Consider the following 24,033-nt stretch of genomic DNA (forward strand, 5'->3'; position numbering starts at 1 on the left):
AGAGGACTGCACTCTCATACCGGACCGGGTTCACATCCCATGACCCTGTAACATGCTCAGCCCTGAGTGCTCACGGGCACTCACAGGAAGCTGTGCTGTCCCCAGAGTCACAGGCAGTTAACCCCAGACAGGTCTGGGTGCAAGAACCATAGGGAAATTACAAAACAAATTAATACAACACACAGAGAAAGTCCAGCACTCACTTACAAGCTCTCAGCTAAGATTTAAAAGCAAAATGGAAAGGTTAGTTACCGCATTTGGCCAAATGGGACAAGCCCAGGTACCACATCAAGGTCCTTTCCAATACCTGGGACCCTAAAACAGCCACACAATGCAAGCTCTCAAATCCAAACAAACTGGGAACAAGGGAAGGGTGCACAGGCTTATGCAATCACCCTAGACATATACAAAACACGGAAGAGGACTACACTCTCATACCGGACCGGGTTCACACCCCATGACCCTGTAACATGCTCAGCCCTGGGTGCTCATGGGCACTCACAGGAAGCTGTGCTGTCCCCAGAGTCACAGGCAGTTAACCCCAGACAGGTCTGGGTGCAAGAACCATAGGGAAATTACAAAACAAATTAATACAACACACAGAGAAAGTCCAGCACTCACTTACAAGCTCTCAGCTAAGATTTAAAAGCAAAATGGAAAGGTTAGTTACCGCATTTGGCCAAATGGGACAAGCCCAGGTACCACATCAAGGTCCTTTCCAATACCTAGGACCCTAAAACAGCCACACAATGCAAGCTCTCAAATCCAAACAACAAGGGAAGGGTGCACAGGGTGCATTTTTGCTTTTAAATCTTAGCTGAGAGCTTGTAAGTGAGTGTTTTGTATATATACTGAGTACCATAGCTTTTTGTTCAACCAACACCATATAGAGTACAGCATTTTCAAAATCTATAAGTACAGCTGACAGATGAGAACATTTGTACACCAGATTTGAAGTAGTGCTCTTGGTTGTGGAAAATGGGAAAAGAAAAAAAACATATGTTAACCTTTCAAAAGTGTTTTTCTTAATCTACCCATTCTGACAGATCATTAATGTACAATTTTGAATTCACAGAAGTATTTTTGTTTGCACATTTACAAATATGATTTTTTAAAAAGTGGTCTCTTAATTTCTGCTAATTTTTTATCATGCATGCCACACTGTTGATTTAGGGGATGGCAATGTGCAGAAATGTTACCTCCTGTGTTTCTGTGGATTTCTGTGTTTGTCTTTGTGTTTTTGTTTATGTCTATATGAGTGTGTATGTTTTTTTTTCTGTGGGTCTCTCTTTGAGGGGGTGTGTGTCTGTCTTTGTGCATTATCTGTGGATGTCTCTGTGAGGGTGTGTGCGTATGTCTTTGTGCATTTTCTGTGGGTGTCTCTGTGAGGGTGTGTGTGTATGTATGTATTTGTGTATTTTCTGTGGATGCCTCTGTGAGGGTGGGTCTGTATGTCTCAGTATGTTTTCTGTGGATGTCTCTGTGAGGGTGTGTGTGTATGTATGTCTGTTTTTTCTGTGGATGTCTCTGTGAGGGTGTGTGCGTATGTCTTTGTGTGTTTTCTGTGGATATCTCTGTGAGGGTGTGTGCATATGTCTGTGTATTTTCTGTGGATGTCTCTGTAAGGGTATGTGCATACGTCTGTGCATTTTCTGTGGGTGTCTTTATGAGGGTGTGTGTGTGTGTGTGTATGTCTCTGTGTTTTCTGTGGGTGTCTCTGTGAGGGTGTGTGCATATGTCTGTGTTTTATGTGGGTGTCTCTGTGAGGGTGTATGCAAATGTCTGTGTATTTTCTGTGGGTGTCTCTGTGAAGGTGTGTGCATATGTCTGTGTATTTTCTGTGGGTGTCTCTGTGAGGGTGTGTGCATATGTCTGTGTATTTTCTGTGGGTGTCTCTGTGAAGGTGTGTGCACATGTCTGTGTATTTTCTGTGGGTGTCTCTGTGAAGGTGTGTGTGTATGTCTTTGTGTGTTTTCTGCAGATGTCTCGTTGAGGGTGTGTGTGTATGTATGTCTTTGTGTGTTTTCTGTCGGTGTCTGTGTGTGTGTATGCCTTTGTGTGTTTTCTGTGGGTGCCTCTCTGTGCGTGTGTGTGTATGTCTTTGTGTGTTTTTCGAGGCTGTCTCTGTGGGCGTTTTCTTGGGTGTATGTACAAGTGTGTGTTTGAGTTTGTGTGTGTGTCCATTGTCTGTTCCTTTGAGACTGAGACCTTTCTGGAAGTCACCAATCCACCACTTAACCTTTAAATTATTGTTTAGGCAGTTTGGGGCCCTTCCTTTCAGCCACTGCATGCTGTTGTCATCATATAGTTGTCATATTATTTGACAAAAAGATAATCAGAACTACTTATTTGTGTGGGTGTCTGAGTGTGTTTGTGTGTTTCTTTGCGTGTCTGCTAGAGTGTCTATATGTGAATCCTTATGTGTGTGTGTGTTTCAGTGTATGAGTGTGTCTTTGTTTCTGTGTTTGTGTGTTACTACCTTTACAACATTTCCAAGTTTGACTACACTTAAGTGCATATACATTTAGTCACTTAGTCAAAAATTGCACATGTCAAAGGGGGGTGGCCCTGATCAATGGTTAAGTAAGGGCCCCCAAAATTAGGCCCTGAACACTGTACCAATGGGAGGAAGGAACAGAACTCCCTTAGGAATCTATTACTTTTGTGTAGATATTACAAATATCACTATTTATCATGTAAAAGTACATTCTCTAAAGACAAGGGTAAACTTTAATTTGCAATAATTACTTTAAAAAACTTTTAATTATTAAAATCTTGAAACTATGGACTTGACTGGGTCCACATCCTGTGACCCTGTGACATGCACAGCCCTAGGTGCTTAGCTGAGAGCTTGCAAGTGAGTGCTGGACTTCGTCTGTGTGTATTTTCCCTATGAACCTTGCACCCAAACCTTTCTGGGGTTAACTGCCTGGAACTCTGGGGACAGTGCAGCTGCCTGAGAGTGTTGTTGAGCACTCAGGGCTGTGCATATTGCAGGGTCACAGGATGTGTACCCAGTCCAGTCTGAGACCGCAATCCCCTTCTCTATATGTCTAGGGGGATTACATAGGTCTGTGAACCCTTGACTTGTTCCCAGTTTGTTTGATTGAGAGCTTGTATTCTTTGGCTGTTTTTGAAACCCATGTTTTGGGAGAGACCTTGATGTGGTACCTGGGCTTATCCCATTTGGCCAGATGCAGTAACTAACTCTACCAGTTTTGAGTGCAACACTTTATTTTAAAGTACTTATGTTATGTTTGGTGCACATTTTTTTTACCCCTTAGACTTTACGCTAGGTCTTCAGTCGTGCTAACCTGAGGAGCGCAAATTCTATTTGCGCTCAAGCTCACCCGTTTACTTTCCACTTGTAATAGCCACACAAGTTAGAGTGGTCATGATATTGCATGACCCGCTCTATCTTTAGCGTGCCATTTGTAATCTAGCCTCATATGCTATAGATTAGATTGCACTGGTAATATAGCCCAATCTATTTTTCACATCCTTTAAATAAAAACCTATATTGTTTGATGCCATTTTAAATGATTTTTTTCTTACTTCTTTTTGCATAGTAATATGTGGTGGAATCTATAATGCAACCTCTAACCCAAGGACTACAGCAACACCAAACTTCCCAGACTCCTATCCACCTTTTACACAGTGCGTTTGGACTCTTGATGCACCAGAAAAGGAAAATCTAAAAATTGAAATAAAGACATTTAATCTGCAAGTTAATGCAGATTGCTCTGAGAATTATATAGAACTAAAAGACTTCCCGGTGGTAAGAAACCTTATCAATGTAAAATAATGTTTAATGGGCAACTTTGCAAATGTCTTAATATAATAGAATTGTTTTATTCTATATGTATAACAAGCAGATATCATAAAAAAACTGTGCACTGAAACCAGCTGTAGTATCTTAAAGAGACATGTGTGACATTATGACGTAGCTAGATGGGGACAGTGTAGTACAATATTATAATATCTTCTGTTGTTTATAAATGTTACTTAAGCTATCCAAAGCATAGATTAGTTGCATAATTAAATTAATTAATTTAATTATAGTCTGTGCAAAAACATTGAAAATGTTTAATATTGTCTCATTTTAGCTTAAGACAACCACCTGGGTGCAATATTGGCATACCATAGGAAAACAAAAACATGTACTCTCAGGATTTTCAAAGCAAAAGGGTCAAAATGTATTGACGTTTCGGGGTCTGAAGAAGGGGTTGTCACTGACCCCAAAACGTCAATAAATGTTGACCCTTTTGCATTGAAAATCCTGAGAGTGCATGTTTTTGTTTTCCTAAATATATATATATATATATATATATATATATATATATATATATATATATATATAGCGACAGAACTAATGGGATTGTATACAATGGAGTACTGAAGTATGTTCCCCCACAAATTTTGCAAGGTTGTTGGTGGTATTGAAAATTAGACATGTGCGGTTCGGTTCGATTCGGAAATTCGGAAAATTCGGCAAATTCGGAGATTCGGATCGAACCGAATTTTTCGAATTAAAATAGTGCAGAATCTACCGAATAAATCCGAATAACTTCGGATTTATTCAGATTAATTTGGTAGATTCGGATGGCCATGGATTACACTAGTATTGTACAGTATATTAGGTTATATCACTCTGCTATGGGTTACACCTAATGTACAGTACAAAATACTAGTTTAATCCCACCTAACACTTACCGAAATTCCAAATTTCCAAACCGAATCGAACCGAATCCAGCCAAATTTATTCGAATCCGAATGAATCCGAAACAAATCCGAACCAAATTTATTCGAATCCGAATGAATCCGAAACAAATCCGAACCAAATTGATTCAAATTTTTCCGAATTCGAATCGCTCCGAACCGAAATTCGAAAAAAAACAAATCGATCCGAATCGAAACGAACCAAATTTTTTCGCCATGCACATGTCTATTGAAAATGTGCTATTAATGATGTTTTATGGGCTGGTAATCCACTCCACAGTTTGGATGTGGCAGAGAATTGTAGGTGAGGAATCCAGTTCAGGATTTCCCTACAAGCTAACGTTTTTACCTGCAGCTAATTAATGTCAATTAGCTCTCATCGTGCTGGGGCTGCTAGTTAGAACCTGTGTGAGAGAGCAGAACAGCTAATTAATGAGTTTCATTTTCTGATATTTTGATTGATGTAGTAAATAATAATATAGTGATTCTAAACAAGCAGTTAACCCAATGAAAACACTAGTTGGTGATAACCCAGAAAATAACGGAGGAAAGGCCAACTAGTGGTGCAGAACAAAAATAATACTAATTGATTTAGAATCCAAACCAGGGAACTGGGTTCACAGTGGTCTGATCCAACTGTGGCAGTGACCAGAGATGATAATATCTTGCTATGAAATGGTTCACAAGTTAATCCAGACAAGCCTCTTATATTTTTTTTTGAGGTAGAAAAGAATTTACTTATTGTGTTGAAAAGAAAGGAGCAGAGGTTACGAAGCTATTGTTGGTACAGCAAACTTATTGGGACACTGTGTTAAAACTTGCCCAGGGCCCTATTATTGGGGACCCCCTAGGGGTGCAAAAGATAGGAAAAATAATTCTCAGAAGGTTTTATTGGCCTGGTAATTTTGCAGCAATAATAAATTACTTTTTACTTAGTGCCCTTACCTGTTATAGAAGTTCCACTTTGAATAAATTGGAATGGATTTTGTGGGGCCACTTGTAAAGTCCTCTAGGGAGCATAAGTACATTTTGGTAATACTAGACAATGCTACCCGTTACCCAGAGGCAATACCCATGTGAACAACCGCTTCAAAATCCATTGCTAAAGAATTAATGCTTATGTTTAGCTGGGTTGGGAAACCTAAGGAGATTCTGACTGTTCAGGATACTCAATTTATGTCACGGATTACAAAAAGAATTATTGGATGTGGCAGAGAATTACAGGTGAGGAATCCAGTTCAGGTTTTCCCTACAAGTAAAGGAGTGAGGGAGATATAGATTATGCTGATGCTGTACTACTGATTATAAGCCTGTAAATGTTGATATTGTTTGTATTTTGCAGTTATGTGGAAAAGCCACACAACTTTAGTCAGGACTGCTTTATTCTGTTAAGCAAGCACTATTGTGCAAGCTTTTATTTTGTTTTGTCTATGTTAAAATGGTATATCTGCAAATAAACAGGCCAATGCTTTTACACCTAATTCAGTGAGTGTGAAGTACTTTTCTGCTGTAAAAGACTGTGTGCTAAAACTGTTCCCGTTCCCGGGACAAAATTCCCAGGAGAGGGGTATTGTTGTCATAATATACAGTAAAAAAAATAAATAAATATACATATATATATATATATATAAATATACATATATATATATATATATATATATAAATATATATATATATATATATATATATATACACATATATAAAATACATATATATTAAAGAAGGAGAGAAGTTGTCACTCTAAACAGCAACAGAACAAACAATTGTTATTTTTGCACTTTTGTATTTTTTTATTTATTTTGTTATTACAGTTGTGATATTTTTCTTTTAAACTGCAGGGTGATTATGGACAAGTCCATAAATACTGCAGTAATGAAACAATTAAAATCCCAGAGTTCTACTCTTATAGTCGTACTGCAGTTGTCATTTTTAAATCTCAGCAATATACAACAGGCAACGGATTCATCTTCACCTATCAGACTGCAAGTAAGGATATTACTTTATCAATATACTTTAATAGTGTTGTTAGATTTATTATTAGTCTTAGTTGTACTATTATTATTATTATAAGGGGGTGCAAATTTTAACTGTTTGTCACTTCACTCCTTCCTCTCTGGCCCTCCTTTCCCTTAGAATTTATTGTGCCTTCCTATTCTGTCTGTTTTGTAACATCACTTCTAAGATAGATCTTAAATCTAGCCAAGAGAGAGCATGGTAACGAAAGAAAAAGCTTCTCTGCTTTCCCTCTGCAGTTCACTACACATATATATACAGATATGGTTCACAATTAGCAAGGTGCATGCAGACCATGTACCTAGACAGATCATCTGTCCAAATGCTTGTGTAGCCCTTTCCCCTTCTCTCACGCAACCATCTGTGCAAGATCAGGGCTTGTCAGTCATTCTGGACTTATGAGTTTGATGTGTTTGATATTTGCAACCACTGAGGTTGTGGACAGATTAGGAAACAGTAGTCTTAAGACCACTCATGTAATTGAGGTACCCCACTGACAGGCATCTGATGACTAGGACATTCTGTCTCAGCGATATCTTGACTGGGGTTAATAACTCCATAGTGTATTTCTGCACTGCCTCAATGTTGAGGCATGCAGAAATAGCAAGGTCTAACCATGAAAAATATATTAACATTATTATTTATCTTTTTTAAACTTGGATCCTATGCTGAAGAAATCCACATGTTAACCCATGGAAGTGTGTCCCACTACTCCAAAAGAACTGTGGTAGCTGACCTTGTTTATTATATCTTTAGGAGTGTAGTGAGATCATCTTATAAAAACTATAGGCCTACTCAACTAGCACATTACTAGAAGACAAGCTTAAATTCCCCAAATCACACAAAAAAGTATATAACCTGGACTGGTTTTGCTTAAAGAAGCACATGTCTTCTTCTAAAAGAAGTGACTGCAATTTGTTCCACTATTGTAATAAATATTGAATTTTGGGAATTTCCAAAATATCAAGATCATTTATTTGACCCCGGTAATAATATAGTGGCTAGGCACAACTCAGCTTAATTTGGGATAGAGATTGTAAAAATATATTTTAGGGTTTATTTCCATATAGTGGTCTAGGAATTTACCTATCAGACCTATGACCAATATAGTTCAATACTAGACCACCAGACATAATGCAATATACTAATTCCCTACACCTGTCTTTGCTGTTGAATTGTCCCTAAACATCATATGTTTCACTGCACCAGAAATGCATCTGAACAGCTTATTATTAGTGGGTTATGTCAGGATTCTGGCCCTTCTTTCCATTAGAATTTATTGTGCCTTCCTATTCTGTCTGTTTTGTATCATCACTTCTAAGATAGATCTTAAATCTAGCGAACAGAGAGCATGGTAACGAAAGAAAAAACTTCTCTGCTTTCCCTCTGCAGTTCACTACACATATATATACAGATATGGTTCACAATTAGCAAGGTGCATGCAGACAATGTTCCTAGACAGATCACCTGTCCAAATGCTTGTGCAGCCCTTTCCCCTTCTCTCATGCAACCATCTGTGCAAGATCAGGGCTTGTCAGTCATTCTGGACTTATGAGTTTGATGTGTTTGACATCTGCAACCTCTGAGGTTGTGGACAGGTTAGGAAGCAGTAGTCTTAAGACCATTCATGTAATTGAGGTACCCCACTGACAGGCATCTGATGAATAGGACATGTTGTCTCAGCAATTTTTTGCCTGGGGTTAATAACTCCATAGTGTTATATACTAATTCCCTACACCTGTCTTTCCTGTTGAATTGTCCCCAAACATCATATGTTTCACTGCACCAGAAATGCATCTGAACAGCTTATTATTAGTGGGTTATGTCAGGATTTTCTTATAGAATAGAATGGCTTTGAATTTTTATAAAAATAATTTGGGGCAATTCACATAGGAAATCTGATAGATTGCAATGGGTGACTGACCTAGAACAACAGTTATTAGCCATAGCCCTCAAAACACAGTCGACTAGATTACGAGTTTTGCGGTACGGCTATTAACACTGAAAAATTGGCCATTACGCTGGAATGACCAGGGACGCATATTAAGAATCGCAGCAGTATAGCTATACCGCAAGCATTTTAGCCTGTAACACAACGTCCATTCTGCACTCAAGAAAATTACGTTTGAGTGCAGGATTTTCCATAGCGGTTGTGCGGTCTGACTAAAATGCTTGCGTTACAGCCTATACCGACACAATCCATAACCCCATCTGAGACCAGTAGTTATGGATTTTGCAAAACAAAAATGTTTTACAAAACTCATTACTAAAATGTTACAAAGTACACTAACACCCATAAACTACCTATTAACCCCTAAACCACCACCCTCTCCCATCGCAAACACTATATTAAACTTATTAACCGCTAATCTGCCGCCCACCCACATTGTGACTATTACATATAGCTATTAACCCCTAATCCGCTGCTAACCAACTTCGTCGACACTATATATAATTATTAACCCCTAATCCACCGCCCCCGACATTGCCAACACTTACATAAACCTATTAACCCCTTAACTGCCGGCCCCCACATCGCCAAACACTATAATAAAGTATTAACCCCTAAACCTCCAGCCCCCCACATTGTAACTACTAAACTAAACCTATTAACCCCTAAACCGTCGCCCCCACATCGCCAACACTATAGTACAGTATTAACCCCTAAACCTCCAGCCCCCACATAGTTACTACTAAACTAAACCTATTAACCCCTAAACTGCCGACCCCCACATCGCAAAACACTAAATGAAACTATTAACTGCTAAACCTAACACGCCCCTAACTTTAAATTAAAATATTACTATCTTAAAATAAATAAAAACTTACCTGTGAAATAAAAAAATAATAAGTTTAAACTATAAATTAACCTAAAATAACTATTCTAATAAAATTTAAAAAACTAGCAATTAAAAAATCTAAATAACAAATTTTAAAAAACCTAACACTACAAAAAAATTAAAAAAAATCTAAAATTACAAAAAATAAACACTAAATTACGAAAAATAAGAAAACTCTAACGGCTAGATTACGAGTCTTGCGTTATGAGTAAAAAAGCAGCGTTAAGCCTCATAACGCTGCTTTTTTACTACCGCTGCTATTACGAGTCTTGCAGATTTAGGGGCACTGCACACTTTTTTGGCCTTTCATTCCTATTGGCTGATTTGATTCTTCAAATTTAAATCAGCCAATAGGATGAAAGCTTCTGAAATCCTATTGGCTGTTCAAAACAGCCAATAGGATGAGAGCGGCGGATTAGGGGTTAATAATTATATATAGTGTCGGGGGCGGTGGATTAGGGTTAATAACTTTTATTAGTGTTGGGGGCGGCGGATTAGTTGTTTTTTTTTTAAAGGTGTTAGGTTTAAATGTAACTTTATGTAATATAGGTGAGTGTTCACTACATTTTTCAACAATAGCACCACATAAAAAAGCAACTGAACTTTAAGCTGTGCTTAGACATGAATATCCTTTTATCTTGTCTTATTAGGTCTCAAGGCATATTATGTGTAAAATGTGCATGTCTATGATGTTTATTTCCTTTCTTTATTTCTACACTAGACTGCAGCCGAGAATATAACCAATCATTTGGTTACGTGAAAAGTCCAGGATGGCCAGGGGGATATCCTCATAAAACAGAATGCACAATAATTCTGAGAGCTCCTGAAAATCATAAAATTTCTCTTTTCTTCAATTCATTCCATTTGGAGATTTCTGTTTCATGCCCTGACTATTTAGAGGTAAGATAAATCACATATGAGATGCCCTAATTTTATAGCTTTACTCATTGTGAAAAATAAAGATAGATAGATAGAGAGATAGATAGATAGATAGATAGATAGATACATAGACAGTGCCTTGAAAAAGTATTGCCTTGACCAATTATCACATTTTATAGAAAAAGTCTGTGGGGCTGATTTAAGAAGCAGTCAATGCTGCTTATTCCGTGTGAGCCTTCAGACTCACCGGAAATATAAGTTAAGAAGCAGGGGTCTTAAGACCCCTGCTCCTTATCTTATTCGTCACCTCTGAAGTGGCGGATATAAAATCATCCCCGATCGGAATGATTGACGCCCCCTGCTCCTTATCTTATTCGTCACCTCTGACGTGGAGGATATAAAATCATCCCCGATCGGAATGATTGACGCCCCCTGCTAGCGGCCGAAAATCTGCAGGGGGCAGCATTGCACAAGCATTTCACTAGAAATGCTTATGCAATATTAAATGCTGATACCGTATGCTGTCGGCATTTAGTGATGTCGAGCAAACATGATTCCCTAAAGCGGATCATGTCCGCCTGACAGTTAATAAATCGGCCCCTATATATTGAACTTTTGTTCTGTCTGATACTTCATCTGAAAACATTGAATCTCAAAAATAATTATTTTAAGGTGATGTTTTATGCTGAAAACATTTTAAAAAATAATAATTTAAATATGCAGTTTGCAAAAATATTCACCCTCTGTTTGGAAGTTCCATGTGTACACAACTGAAAAAGATGTGACTAAAGTAAAACAATTACATAACAATTTGCATCCACCTGTAATTAGAATAACAAGCATTTTTCTCTGAATAAAAGTACCACTTTGGATAAGGATCATGGGGGAGGCTACAGATCAGAAGTAATGCTCTTACAATGAAGATTAAAGAGCATTCTATAGAAACAAGCGATGGAGCACTCAAACTCCATCAGTTAGAAAAAAAGGGTACAAGGTAATATCAAAGTGTTTCGACATCACAGTCAGCAATGTTGGATCAATTATCCAGAAGTGGAGGCTACTTCACGCTACCCAGACATTACTGAGAAAAGGTCATCCTCAGAAATTCTGCAAACAAGCAAGGAGGAGAGTTGTGAGAGAAACCCAGAGGAGAGCATCAGTCACTTTAAAGGAACTACAGATATCAGTGGGTGAGGCTAAGGCAAATGTGAACCAGTGAACAATTCATGAGCTCTGCATCAAGCTGGCCTGTATAGGCGGGTTGCAAGAAAACCAGCCATATGAAAACTTGTCTGGAGTTTGCCAAAAACCAGGAGACTGACTTGAATAAGAGATAGCATAAGGTTTTGTGGTCAGATGAGACCAAAATAGAGCTTTTTGGGCAAAATTCTAAATGCTATGGAGCAAACAAAACAATGCCCATACTTCAACAGGGAAGTATGGCAGCATCTTGCTTAGGAATCTTGTGACAATTGAAGGATGAACCTTTTTCAATTTGCTAAAAAGCTGAAGGTCGTGATAAAGTTTAACTTTCATCTAAACAATGATCCCAGCACAAGGGAAGGAACTCTGGAATGGCTTAATAACAAAAATGGAAATATACTACTGTTGCCCAATCAAAGTCCTGATCTCAATCATATTGGGAATTCGTGGCACTTTTTAAAACTTGCAGTTCATAAGTGTCACCCAAACAACCTGAACCACTGGAGCAAATCTGCAAAATAAAACGTGCAAAAATGACTCCCAGCTGGCGTTCAAAGCTGGTAGATACTTACCCCAAAAAGACCTAAAAGGACAGTAAACAGCTTGAGACTTTTATATAAAATATTTAGTTATGCATAGTGAAACAAAATTTGTATTATTTATTTTGAACAAAAGTGGATTTCCAGCCTCCAGGGTATAATAAAAAGACCTTTTTATAATAAAAAGACCTATAATAAAAAGGTCTTTTTATTATACCCTGGAGGCTCGAAATTCACTTTTGTTCAAGAGTACATTGGGACCTGGCTACTCCTATTCCTTGCCACAGGACAAAAGAATACAGGTGCTGTTTCCCATACCTACAATTGGTATTATTTATTTTGCCCACTTTCATGTAATTTAGCTTTGAAAATTGAGGTTTTTCGAATTCTCAGAACTTAAAATGCACCCTGCTAACTTCTCAAGGCTAACATGTCTACATATCTATCCCTAACTGGCTTTAGCTGATAACTGCAAAACAAGCTAACCTAGGGTGGAGTTTTGCTATTGATAACTAATTATTATTATTATTATCATGCTCTGTCTAAATAATTAATTAAAGTTTAATTTTGTCTTTGACAACCCTTTGTCAACCCATACTTCTGCACAATGAAAGTGAATTTAGAGTTTGTTGTGTTTTCTTTAAATAATGTCTAATTTTTTTCAATAGTTAACGTGCTGTTAATATTTTATTTACTATTTAACTGTTGTTATAAGTCCAGCATTTTTGTTTTAGGCGGCTGTAACAATGCAATATAGGAAGGGTTTCTTGTAGCACTTGTTTGCCATATGAGATGTTTATTATCTGAACACGAAGAAGCTGAATTATCAATTTGTGGGTGGACATTGATAAATGCCGACAGCATACGCTGTCTGCATTTATCATTGCACAAGCATTTCACTAGAAATGCTTGTGCAATGCCGCCCCCTGCACATTTGTGGCCAATAAGCTGCTAGCAAAGGGTGTCAATCAACCCGATCGTATGCGATCGGGCGGATTGCTGTCCGCCGCCTTAGAGGTAGCAAACAAGTTAAGGAGCAGCAGTCTTAAGACCGCTGCTTCTTAACTCCTGAAGGCTCGCGTGGAAACAGCTGCATAAGGCAGAATACAGGCCTTAATAAATCGGCCCCGTGACTCTCACACTGTGAGCTTAAAGGGACAGTAAAGTAAAAACTAAACTTTCATGATTCAGATAAAGCTTGCAATTTTAAACAACTTTCCATTTTACTTCTATTCTCTAATTTGCTTTGTTTGCTTGGTATCCTTTGTTGAAAAGCGTACCTCGGTAGGCTCAGCAGCACCAATGCACAACTGGGAACTAGACGCTAATTGGTGACTACAAATATATGCATCATGTCATTAGCTCACCAGATATGTTCAGCTAGCTCCCAGTAGTGCATTGCTGCTTCTTTAATAAAGGATGCCAAGAGAATGAAGCAAATCTGATAATAGAAGTAAACTGAAAAGTTCTTTAATAATGAACAATGAAATATTCACTAATGTACAATTAAAATATGCTAATCATATCCCTTAATTAACAATTCCCAGGTTTTAAAAATGTCGATTTTTTTTATTTATATTTTTAATGTGAGAAAATAAATGTTCGCAAGCAAAATAACAAAATGTATGCTTACCTGTTAAATTTCTTTTTTTCCGGGCATGGAGAGTTCACGATTTCATTCCAATTACTAGTGGGATATTCAACTCCTGGCCAGCAGGAGGAGGCAAAGAGCACCCCAGCAGAGCTGTTAAGTGTCACTAACCTTACCCATAACCCCCAGTCATTCGGCCGAAGGGAAATGAAAAAAGAAAATAACACAAGGGTATAGAGGTACCTGAGGTTTGTACAAAAAACTGCCGTCTTAAATTTAAATAAGGGTGGATCGTGGACTCTCCATGCCCGGAAAGAAAGAAATTTATCAGGTAAGCATGAATTTAGTTTTCTTTCCTAAGACATGGAGAGTCCACAATTTCATTCCAGTTACTAGTGGGAACCAATACTCAAGCCAGAGGACACAGAATGAAAGGGAGGGAGAACAAGACAGGCACACCTAAACAGAAGGCACCAAAGGAAGCCTCAGCCAAGGCAAAAGTATCAAATTTGTAGAATTTGGAAAAGGTATGCAAAGAGGACCATGTTGCCGCCTTGCAAATTTGCTCCACAGAAGCTTCATTTTTTAAAGTCCAGTTAGCTTAGTACAAAGGACCGCTTTAAGGGGAATCGTACTGCGGACACGAAAGCTCGGAAACTCTACGAGCAGAAGATATAGCAAGAAGAAACAAAACTTTCCAAGATAACAATTTAACAGTTAGCTTAGTACAAAGGACCGCTTTAAGGGGAATCACACTGCGGACACAAAAGCTCGGAAACTCTACGAGCAGAAAATATAGCAAGAAGAAACAAAACTTTCCAAGATAACAATTTAATATCAACAGAATGCATCAGCTCAAACAGAGCCTGCTGCAAAACTTTAAAACAAGATTAAGGCTCCAAGGAGGAGCAACAGGTTTAAATACAGGCCTGATTCTGACCAGGGCCTGAACAAAACATTGGACATCTGGTGCAGAATTCGGACCCTTCAGAGTATTGACTGACAAGCCCTTCCCCAGGCCCTCCTGAAGAAAAGACAGAATTCTGGGAACCCTTACCCTGCTCCAAGAGAAACCCTTAGATTCATACCAATAAAGGCATTTGCTCCATACTTTATGGTAAATCCTGTGAGTAACAGCCTGAAGCATAGTATCAATGACCTTCTCAGAGAAGACATGCCTAGCCAAGGCGTTCAATCTTCAAGTAGTCAGCTTCAGAGAATCCAGGTTTGGGTGGAGGAAGGGACCCTGAAGTAGATGGTCCTTCCTCAGAGGTAACCTTCAAGGTGGAAGAGATGATATCTTCAGCAGATCCACGAACCAGATCCTGCGAGGCCAGGCAAGAGCTATTAGAATCACAGACACTTTTTCCTGTTTGATACAAGCAATGACTCGTGGAAGGAGAACAAACAGAGGAAACAGGTATGCTAGCCCCAAGTTCCAAGGAACCGCCAGAGCATCTATTAGAACGGCTTGAGGATCTCTTGATCTTGAACCGTACTTTGGAATTTTGGTGTTTTGATGCAACGCAATCAGATCCAATTTCGAAACCCCCCACCTGAGGCTTATCATTTAGAATACCTCCGGATGGAGAGCCCACTCCCCTGAATGAAAGGTCTGCCTGCTCAGAAAATCCACTTCCCAGTTGTCCAACCCCGGGAATGTGAATGGCAGATAGGAGACAATCATGAGATTCTGCCCATTGTAGAAAGCGGGTCACCTCCTTCATTGCTAACTAACTCCGAGATGATGTTGTCCGATTGGAATCTGATAAACCGGACCAAGGCTAGTTGAGGCCAAGCTGTCAAGACATTGAAGATTGCTCTCAATTCTAAGATGTTTATGGGAAGAGAAAACTCCTCAAGTCCAAAACTCTGAGCTTTTAAGGAGCCCAAAACTGCTCCCCAGCCTGGCATCCATGGTCACAATCACCCAGGAAGGTCTCAGGAAGCATGTACCCCGAGACAGATGGTCTTGCAAAATCCACCACGAGAGAGAATCTCTTGTTAGGGGATCCAGAGCTATCCTCTGGGAGAGATCTGAGTGGCCTCTGTTCCATTAATTGAGCATGCATAGCTATAGAGGTCTGAGAACCGAGCAAAAGGAATGATGTCCATGGAAGCAACCATCAGACCAATTACTTACATGCATTGAGCCACTGATGGGTGGATAAAAGACTGAAGTGAAAAGCAAGAAGTTAGAAGTTTGGATTTTCTGTCCTCCGTCAGAAAATTTTTCATAGATAGAGAATCTATAATTGTTCCTAAGAAACGCACCCTGGTATCTGGAACTAGGGAACTCTTTTCCAGATTCACTTTCCACCCGTGGGAATGTATAATAGACAACAACATCTCTGTATGAGATCTTGCTAGATAAAAAGATGATGCTTGAACCAAGATATCATTCAGGTAAGGCGCCACAGCTATTCCCTGATATCTGACCACCACCAAAAGAGCCCCTAGAACCTTTGTAAAGATTTGAGGAGCCATAGCAAGGCCAAAAGGAAGGGCAACAAACTGGAAATACTTGTCCAGAAATGCAAACCTCAGAAACTTGGTCGTCATGAACTTTCCCTCTTGGACCAAGGGAAGAATGGAACGAATAGTTTCCATCTTGAAAGACGGAACCTTGAGGAATTTGTTGAGACACTTTAGGTCTAGGATGGGATGGAAAGTTCCCTTCTTTTTGGGAACCACAAAGAGATTTGAATAGAATCATTTACCCTGTTTCTCTACTGGAACTAGAACAATCACTCCCAGGGAAGATAGGTCCTTTACACAGTTTAAGAAGGCCTCTCTCTTTACCTGGTTTGCAGATAACCTTGACAGGATAAATCTGCTCCTGGTGGGGCAAGACTTGAATCCTATTCTGTAACCCTGGGATACTATATCCATGGCCCAAGGATCTGGGACATTGCGTATCCAAGCCTGATGAAAAAAGGAAAGCCTTCCCCCCACTTGATTCAAAACTGGATCGGGGGCAGTCCCTTCATGCTTATTTAGATTAAGTGGAAGGCCTCTTGGCTTGCTTCCCCTTATTCCAAAGCTGACTGGACCTCCATGAGGTCCTGGATTGCTATATCTTGGAAGAGGAGGAGGAAGAATTCTGTCCTTTGAAGTTACAAAAGGAACGAGAATTCTGGCGACCCTTAGGTCTATTCTTGTACTGAGGTAGGAAAGATCCCTTTCCACCGGTAATTTCAGAAATCTCAGCCAGACCAGGACCAAATAAGGTCTTTCCTTTATAAGGTAAAAACAGAAGTTTGGACTTGGATATTACATCTGCAGACCAAGATTTTAACCACAGAGCTCTGCGAGCTAGAACAGAGAGGCTAGAAATCTCTGCTCCCAGCCTAACCATTTGCATATTGGCATCACAGATAAAAGTATTGGCCAATTTAAGAGCCTTCATCCTATTCTGGATCTCCTCTATAGTGGTCTCTTCTGAAATCAGGTCAGACAAGGCATCGCACCAATAAGATGCTGCCCCTGCAACCGTAGCAATACTAACAACTGGTTGCCACTGTAATCCCTGATGAATGTTCATCTTTCTTAAAGTGACATGAAACCCAAATTGTTTCTTTCAGGATTCAGATAGAGAATACAATTTTAAACAACTTTCTAATTTACTTCTATGGTCTAATTTGTTTAATTTTCTTGGTATAGTTTGTTAAAGAAGCAGCAATGCACTAATGGTTTCTAACTGAACACATGGGTGAGCCAATGACACTCTGTATATAAATGAATCCACCAATCAGCAGCTAGAACATAGGTACCTGTCCTGCTCCTGAGCTTTCCAAGATAAACTTTTCAGCAAAGGATAACAAGAGAAGGAAACAAATTAAATAATATAAGTAAAATGGAAAGTTTTTTTAAATTATATTCTCTATCTGAATCATGAAAGAAAAAGTTTTGGTTTCATGTCCCTTTAAGTAAGCCTCTAGCTTCTTATCCATGGCATCCTTGAAAGAACAACTATCCTCAATAGGAATAGTAGTTCTCTTGGCTAGAGTAGAGATAGCTGCCTCTACCTTGGGCACTGTGCGACACGAGTCACGTATAGAGTCAGCAAGCGGCAGAAAGTCCTCAACAGAGCCGGGAGAAGTCTTCATCCAAGCCGGCAGAAGTGGTCCTCCAGACGGACAGAAGTCTTCATCCAGACGGCATCTTCTATCTTCATCCATCCGGCGTGGAGCGGGTCCATCTTCAAGACTAGGGGGTTAATAAGTGTAGGTAGGTTGCAGCGACTTTGGGGGCGGGATATTAGAGGTTAATAAATATAATGTAGGTGTTCGGCGATGTTGGAGACAGCAGATTAGGGGTTAATAAGTATAATGTAGGTGGCGGCGATGTCCGAAGCGGCAGATTAAGGGTAAATAAGTATAATGTAGGTAGCGGCAATGTTGGGGGTGGCAGATTAGGGGTTAATAAGTGTAAGATTAGGGGTGTTTAGACTCGAGCGGGTCCATCTTCAAGACATACGGCGCGGAGCATCCTCTTTAAACAAAGTCTTCTTCCCGAATGATTGTTCCTTTAAGTGAAGTCATCCAAGATGGCGTCCCTTTAATTCTGATGATAGGAACAATCATTCGAGAAGAAGCCTTTGTTTAAAGAGGATGCTCCGCGTCTGAAGACTCACCAGAAACACGGGCCGTCAAGCTCCATTCTGAGCTTGATAGATAGGCCCCATGGTACGGACAACACTGTCCTGAGAGATAACTGGCTCAGCAAGGGAATTTTTGTCCCTGTATAACAAAATCTTATTTAAGCATGTGGTACAAAATTGCACAGGAGGGACAACAGGAACCTCCATTAAAAAAGGCATTTTTCAAAATTGGTAGACAAATCTGTTTCAGTGTCCATAACGAAAGAAAAATGTAACCACTCTGATTCTAATCCCATAAGCTAAAAATTAAATAAAGATATAAACAGTTATAAAAATATTTGCAATTTATTTTATGTACTGCTCTGCACCTCTATAATCTCAGTTCTGAGGAGACTCACCCTCCGGCGACTAGGAGACTAGCCCACTTGTAATAAGACCAGAACTCTTCACTGGTGCAGAAGAAAACAGACGATCAATATCATCACTAGAATAATCAGCCTGTCAAAACGATTAAGTTCATCACGCACAGAAAGATTATTTAAGACAAAACAGCCTTCACAATAGCCATGGCTGTTAAAATATCCTCTCCGCTCTCCGAGCCAATCCGTAACAAGGCTGAAGCAGAAGAGTGGATGTCTCATGAGCACCAAAAACGTACAGCCCCACAAGTGAAAAGGCGCGAATAAGCATTGTTACACAAACCTAATAAGACCACATAAATATATAGTACAAGATCTGCTATTCCTCTATAAAGAAACAGGAATAAGTATCCCTATACCAGTTTATCTACCAGCCTCCAGAAGGGGATCCTATATTAACCCCTTATGTCCCAGTGCCTGCTAAATAAAATCTTTCTTTCTTGCCACTGCCCATGATAAATCCCTCAGAAAGGGATATTAAAATCACTAAATCCCCCCTGGGAATCCTTGACCCCTCATATAAATACACCGGATTTATTTCTCAACTGTCCTAGACGTATTAATTCCTAAAAGTGCAGCCCTTCCAACCTAGAGGGCAAAAGCACTTACCTGTGTTCTGGTTGCAAGGCAGGAGCAACCTTTTAGGTGTGACAGGTTAACCAACCTCTGTCAGGGACCTGTAGAAAAAGAAAAAACAGAGTAACAAACCCTGGTTTTCTATAATGGGGTAGCACTAATGTTAGAAGTTAAGCAAAGACCACCTCACCGTCTTCTAACTGGTAAAAGCCACCATTACTCTTACTAAAGAGATTGACATGGACACAGCATAGCCCCGATCCTTGCTTGCAGGGAAAAGTACCCATTAAAGGATTAAATATCTTCAGACACTCATCTTCGCAATCCTCCCAACAATAGAGGCAAAGAATGACTGGGGGTTATGGGTAAGGAAAGTGACACCTAACAGCTCTGCTGGGTTGCTCTTTGCCTCCTCCTGCTGGCCAGGAGTTGAATATCCCACTAGTAATTGGAATAAAATTGTGGACTCTCCATGCCTTAGAAAAGAAAAATAATGTTACATCTTCTTCTTAAAGAAACATAAACTATTTATAATAAAATTAGGATATTTGGCCCCAGTTTAAATGTTTTAACCACTTTCCTACCAGATTTTGGGTGTTTTTTAAAATTGGAGTCAGAATGTGCAGACAGTGTAAAAGGGACAGTATACACCAATTTATTTCATGTAAGTGGCAAGAGTCCATGAGCTAGTGACGTATGGGATATACATTCCTACCAGGAGGGGGCAAAGTTTCCCAAACCTCAAAATGCCTATAAATACACTTCCCACCTCACTCATACCTTAGTTTTACAAACTTTGCCTCTCATGGAGGTGGTGAAGCAAGTTGTGCTTGATTTTTCTTCTGTGATAGGCGCTTCTAAGCATATTGAAGCCCAGTTCCTCTCAAAGTACAGTATTTTTCTGAGGGATGTAAAGGGAGTATTGCCTGATGACGCCATGTTTTCTGTAGATAACAAAGGAAGAATTGCAATAGCACTACACAAATTTTTGAGGGATGCCCTATTTTTATTATGTACTTGGGGAAAGGTTTAGAATTGCAGAAAGATGTCAAAAAAGAAAGAAACTACTTGAACAAAAAAAGGTTTGCACTTAGTAGCACTTCTGTTTCCCTAAATTGACAACATTACTTATTTCAGAAGGTGACAACTTGTTCAAAAATTAAAACATAACTTTTATTAACAACATTTATGTTAAAAAACACAGTGAAATTAAAACCACAAAGAGTTTACAAAACAGCTGTTGTGTTCAAGGTGTTAGCCTATAGTTACTACACCCCTGGATTTGAGGTTACTAGAGACTGAGTAAGATATCGCTTTAAGAAGGTCAATTATGTGCCAATAATAGCAGGGAATCCCACTGATATCAACTGGGGGCTATCTGATTCTAATACATGCATATACTGCAAAGGTGTGAGGAATAGTAGAACAAACTGCTATGGTGGGTATAACTATGGGGATTAAAGCTGAAAAATCCCTAGTGTGTAGATTTAGTTATGAGTAACCCAAATTTTTAGGTAAATGGATATCTCTTTATATAGGTACTCATGGATTTCTGGATTCTATGGCTAAGAAATATCTAGGCACAAATGGATTCTCATTAGACAATTCTGTCACATAACATATTAAACTTCAATTAATATAGTCCTATTTACCATACTGAAATCTCTGCATGAATCTGTTTCAATAATACCTTGATAGGGTGAGTATTCTGTGTTTAACTATATGTGTTGGATTTACTGATCGTATGTTTGTGAGATCAGTGTTTATCACATGACATTCAAGGCCGTCATGAGAACTAATTGTGTTGGCACCGATCCCCTACTGCACAACTGCAGGACGTGCAGATATATCTATATGTGTATATTTGCGTCTATATCTTGGTCATATTATAGTCTCTTTTGGAATATGGTTAAAATATTTCCACCAAAAATAAATTGCCAGCTCTAGCCCCACTAACTCCTGAAATAGTTATACAATAATAAATTCACCTATGTTTTAGGGTTAGTAATTTATACACAAGTTGTTATTTCTTATCCTCATAACGAAATTATAATTATGAGAGTAGCAGCCCACTTATTGATAAATATTAAGTTAGTATCAACCTTGAAAAGTTTTCCCCAGTAATCGAGAGGGGGTAAGTGGTACTCGGATCACTTATTTAAACATCTTACAGCCTGTATGTATGACACTCCTTGGAGTGTTGTAGTATTGATTACGCCAATTGCTCAATATATTACTCTAGTAAGAGCAGACGCTGTGATTAATTCAATGGACTGCTAGTATAGCAGCTTACATCTAATGTTAAGTAAATCCTAGTATATTTAAGTTTATGTAGTAACTAAGTAACTTATTTAAATATCTTTAAGCACATATACATAACGCACTCCCCTCGTTAAGCTGTAGTGTTGATTACATCAATTACTGAATATAATATTATAGTAGGAGCAAACGATATTGTTGGTCTTACAGCCTGTATATATCACACTCACTCCTTGGAGTGTTTTAGTATTAATTGCGCCAATTGCTCAATATATTGCTTCGGTAAAAGCAGACGCTGTAATTAATTCAATGGACTGCTTGTGCAGCAGCTTGCATCTAGTGTTAAGTAAGTCCTAGTACCTATAAGTTTATGTAGTAACCAAGTCACTTATTTGGATATCTTTAAGCATGTATACATAACGCTCTCCCCTCATTATGCTGTAGTGTTGATTCCACCAATTACTAAGTATAATATTCGAGTAGGAGCAAACGCTATTGTTTATGCAATGAACCGCTTATATAGATGCTTTCAGCTAGTTTAAGTGAATCTTGGTAACTCCAAGTTATGTAATATCTTTAACTTATCAATAATTAACACCTTGGACTAACGGTGATTATAATAAATTCAGAACATTCATACAAAATGTTTTGCCTCTTTGCTTGAAATTAAAAAGTTAAAGAAAGTAGGGCATGTGAGCTACCCCCCCCCCCTTTTTTTTCATAACATTGTACATAACATTCTATTTATTATGACACATGTACAAATATACAATTTAATAATACAATTTTGAAACCTCTTTGTGGTTTTAATTTCACTGTGTGTTTTTAAACATAAATGTTGTTAATAAAAGTTATGTTTTAAATTTTGAACAAGTTGTCACCTTGTGAAATAAGTAATGTTTTCACTTTAGGGAGACAGAGGTGCTAATAAAGTGCAAACCTTTTTTTGTCCAAGAAGTTTCTTTCTTTTTTGACATCTTTCTGCGACGCCATGTTTTCACCTATGGGAAATCTATTCTAAGGCTCTCTGTAAATCGGTTGCAGGGATTCATCTGCTGCCTCCCTTTAAAGATCGACATTATACTCCTCTACCATTACCTCTGCTGATATGTTTCAGTACTGGTTTGGCTGTCTGCTATATGTGGATCGGTGTCTGTCACGGTAAGTATATACTTTTATTATATAAGACACTCTCAGCTATGGATTGGGCACCTTTTAACTAAAGATGTTATATATTGTTTGTATACATGCCTTGAGTCAGTAATTCAGTGTTCTTTTTTTAGCGACTTTATTTGTGGCTAAATATTTGTCAAGGTTGTTAGAGTCTGTGAAACATACAGGTTTTTTTTGGAGATAGTAATTTATTTATAAATTAGGATGCTAAGTATTATGTTAGCCTCATGGAATGTTTATAATCACATTTTATGCAACGATAATAGTATCTTTTTCACTAGTGCGGCTGCATACTCTTTTGTTATGGACTTTCAATTTTGGCTGTTTGGCCATTGCAGCGTGCACCCCTTTTAGCTGGAGCCCTGTGGTTTGTTCCACTTCCGCATTTCCGTTACACACAGCATTCTGAAGACTTCAGTGGCGAGGACTGTTTGTTTGTACAAATACACACAATGTTATTCCATCTCAGTTTAAATGTACATAGCATTACTGCAGAGCTGTAAGATTTTATTGCTACAGCTATAGAGAAGGCAGTGACTGCTATTTTGCCTTCAAATAAATGTAAAAGGTTTTTGCAACATTTTCCTAAACTTAGTGAATTAAGTTCTGACCTTCAGCATACTGACATATTCTCTACTGATGGTGTTTCCTCTAATTCAGATGATGCAACATCAGAAACTGATATAAACAAATCTTTTTTATTTAAATTAGAATATATTTGTTCTCTCTTAAAGGGACAGTAAACACCAAAAATGTTCTTATTTAAAAAGATAGATAATCCCTTTATTAACCATTCCCCATTTTTGCACAGTTATATTAATATACTTTTTACCTCTGTGATTACCTTGTATCTAAGCCTCTGCAGACAGCCTCCTTATCTAAGTGCTTTTGACAGACATGCAGTGTAGTCAATCAGTGAAGACTCCTAAATAACTTCATGGGAGTGAGCACAATGTTATCTATATGACACACATGAACTAACGCTGTCTAACTGTGAAAAACTTTCAAAATGCTCTGAGCTAAGAGGCAGTTTTCAACAGTTTAGAAATCAGTTTGAGCCTAGCTAGGTTTAGCTTTTCAAAAATACCACCAAGGGAACAAAGCAAATTTGATGATAAAAGTAAATTGGAAAGTTGTTTAAAATTGCATGCCCTATCTGAATAATGAAAGTTTAGTTTTGACTTTACTGTACCTTTAAATGAAGTTTTGTTTACTTTGG

At 38.5% G+C, this 24,033-nt stretch overlaps 1 protein-coding gene across 1 annotated transcript in view; it reads left to right on the forward strand.

Moving 5' to 3' along the window:
- The window catches only part of CUBN (cubilin), a 749,121-nt gene that overhangs the window by 699,330 nt on the left and 25,758 nt on the right, over window positions 1–24,033 (forward strand). The window contains exons 62-64 of the mRNA XM_053713984.1: window positions 3,570–3,778; window positions 6,558–6,705; window positions 10,294–10,472. Of these exons, the coding sequence (XP_053569959.1) occupies window positions 3,570–3,778; window positions 6,558–6,705; window positions 10,294–10,472 (536 nt within the window). The remainder of the gene's footprint in view (window positions 1–3,569; window positions 3,779–6,557; window positions 6,706–10,293; window positions 10,473–24,033) is intronic.

The sequence above is a fragment of the Bombina bombina genome, chromosome 5, assembly GCF_027579735.1.
Source record: "Bombina bombina isolate aBomBom1 chromosome 5, aBomBom1.pri, whole genome shotgun sequence".
Classification (NCBI taxonomy): Eukaryota; Metazoa; Chordata; class Amphibia; order Anura; family Bombinatoridae; genus Bombina; species Bombina bombina.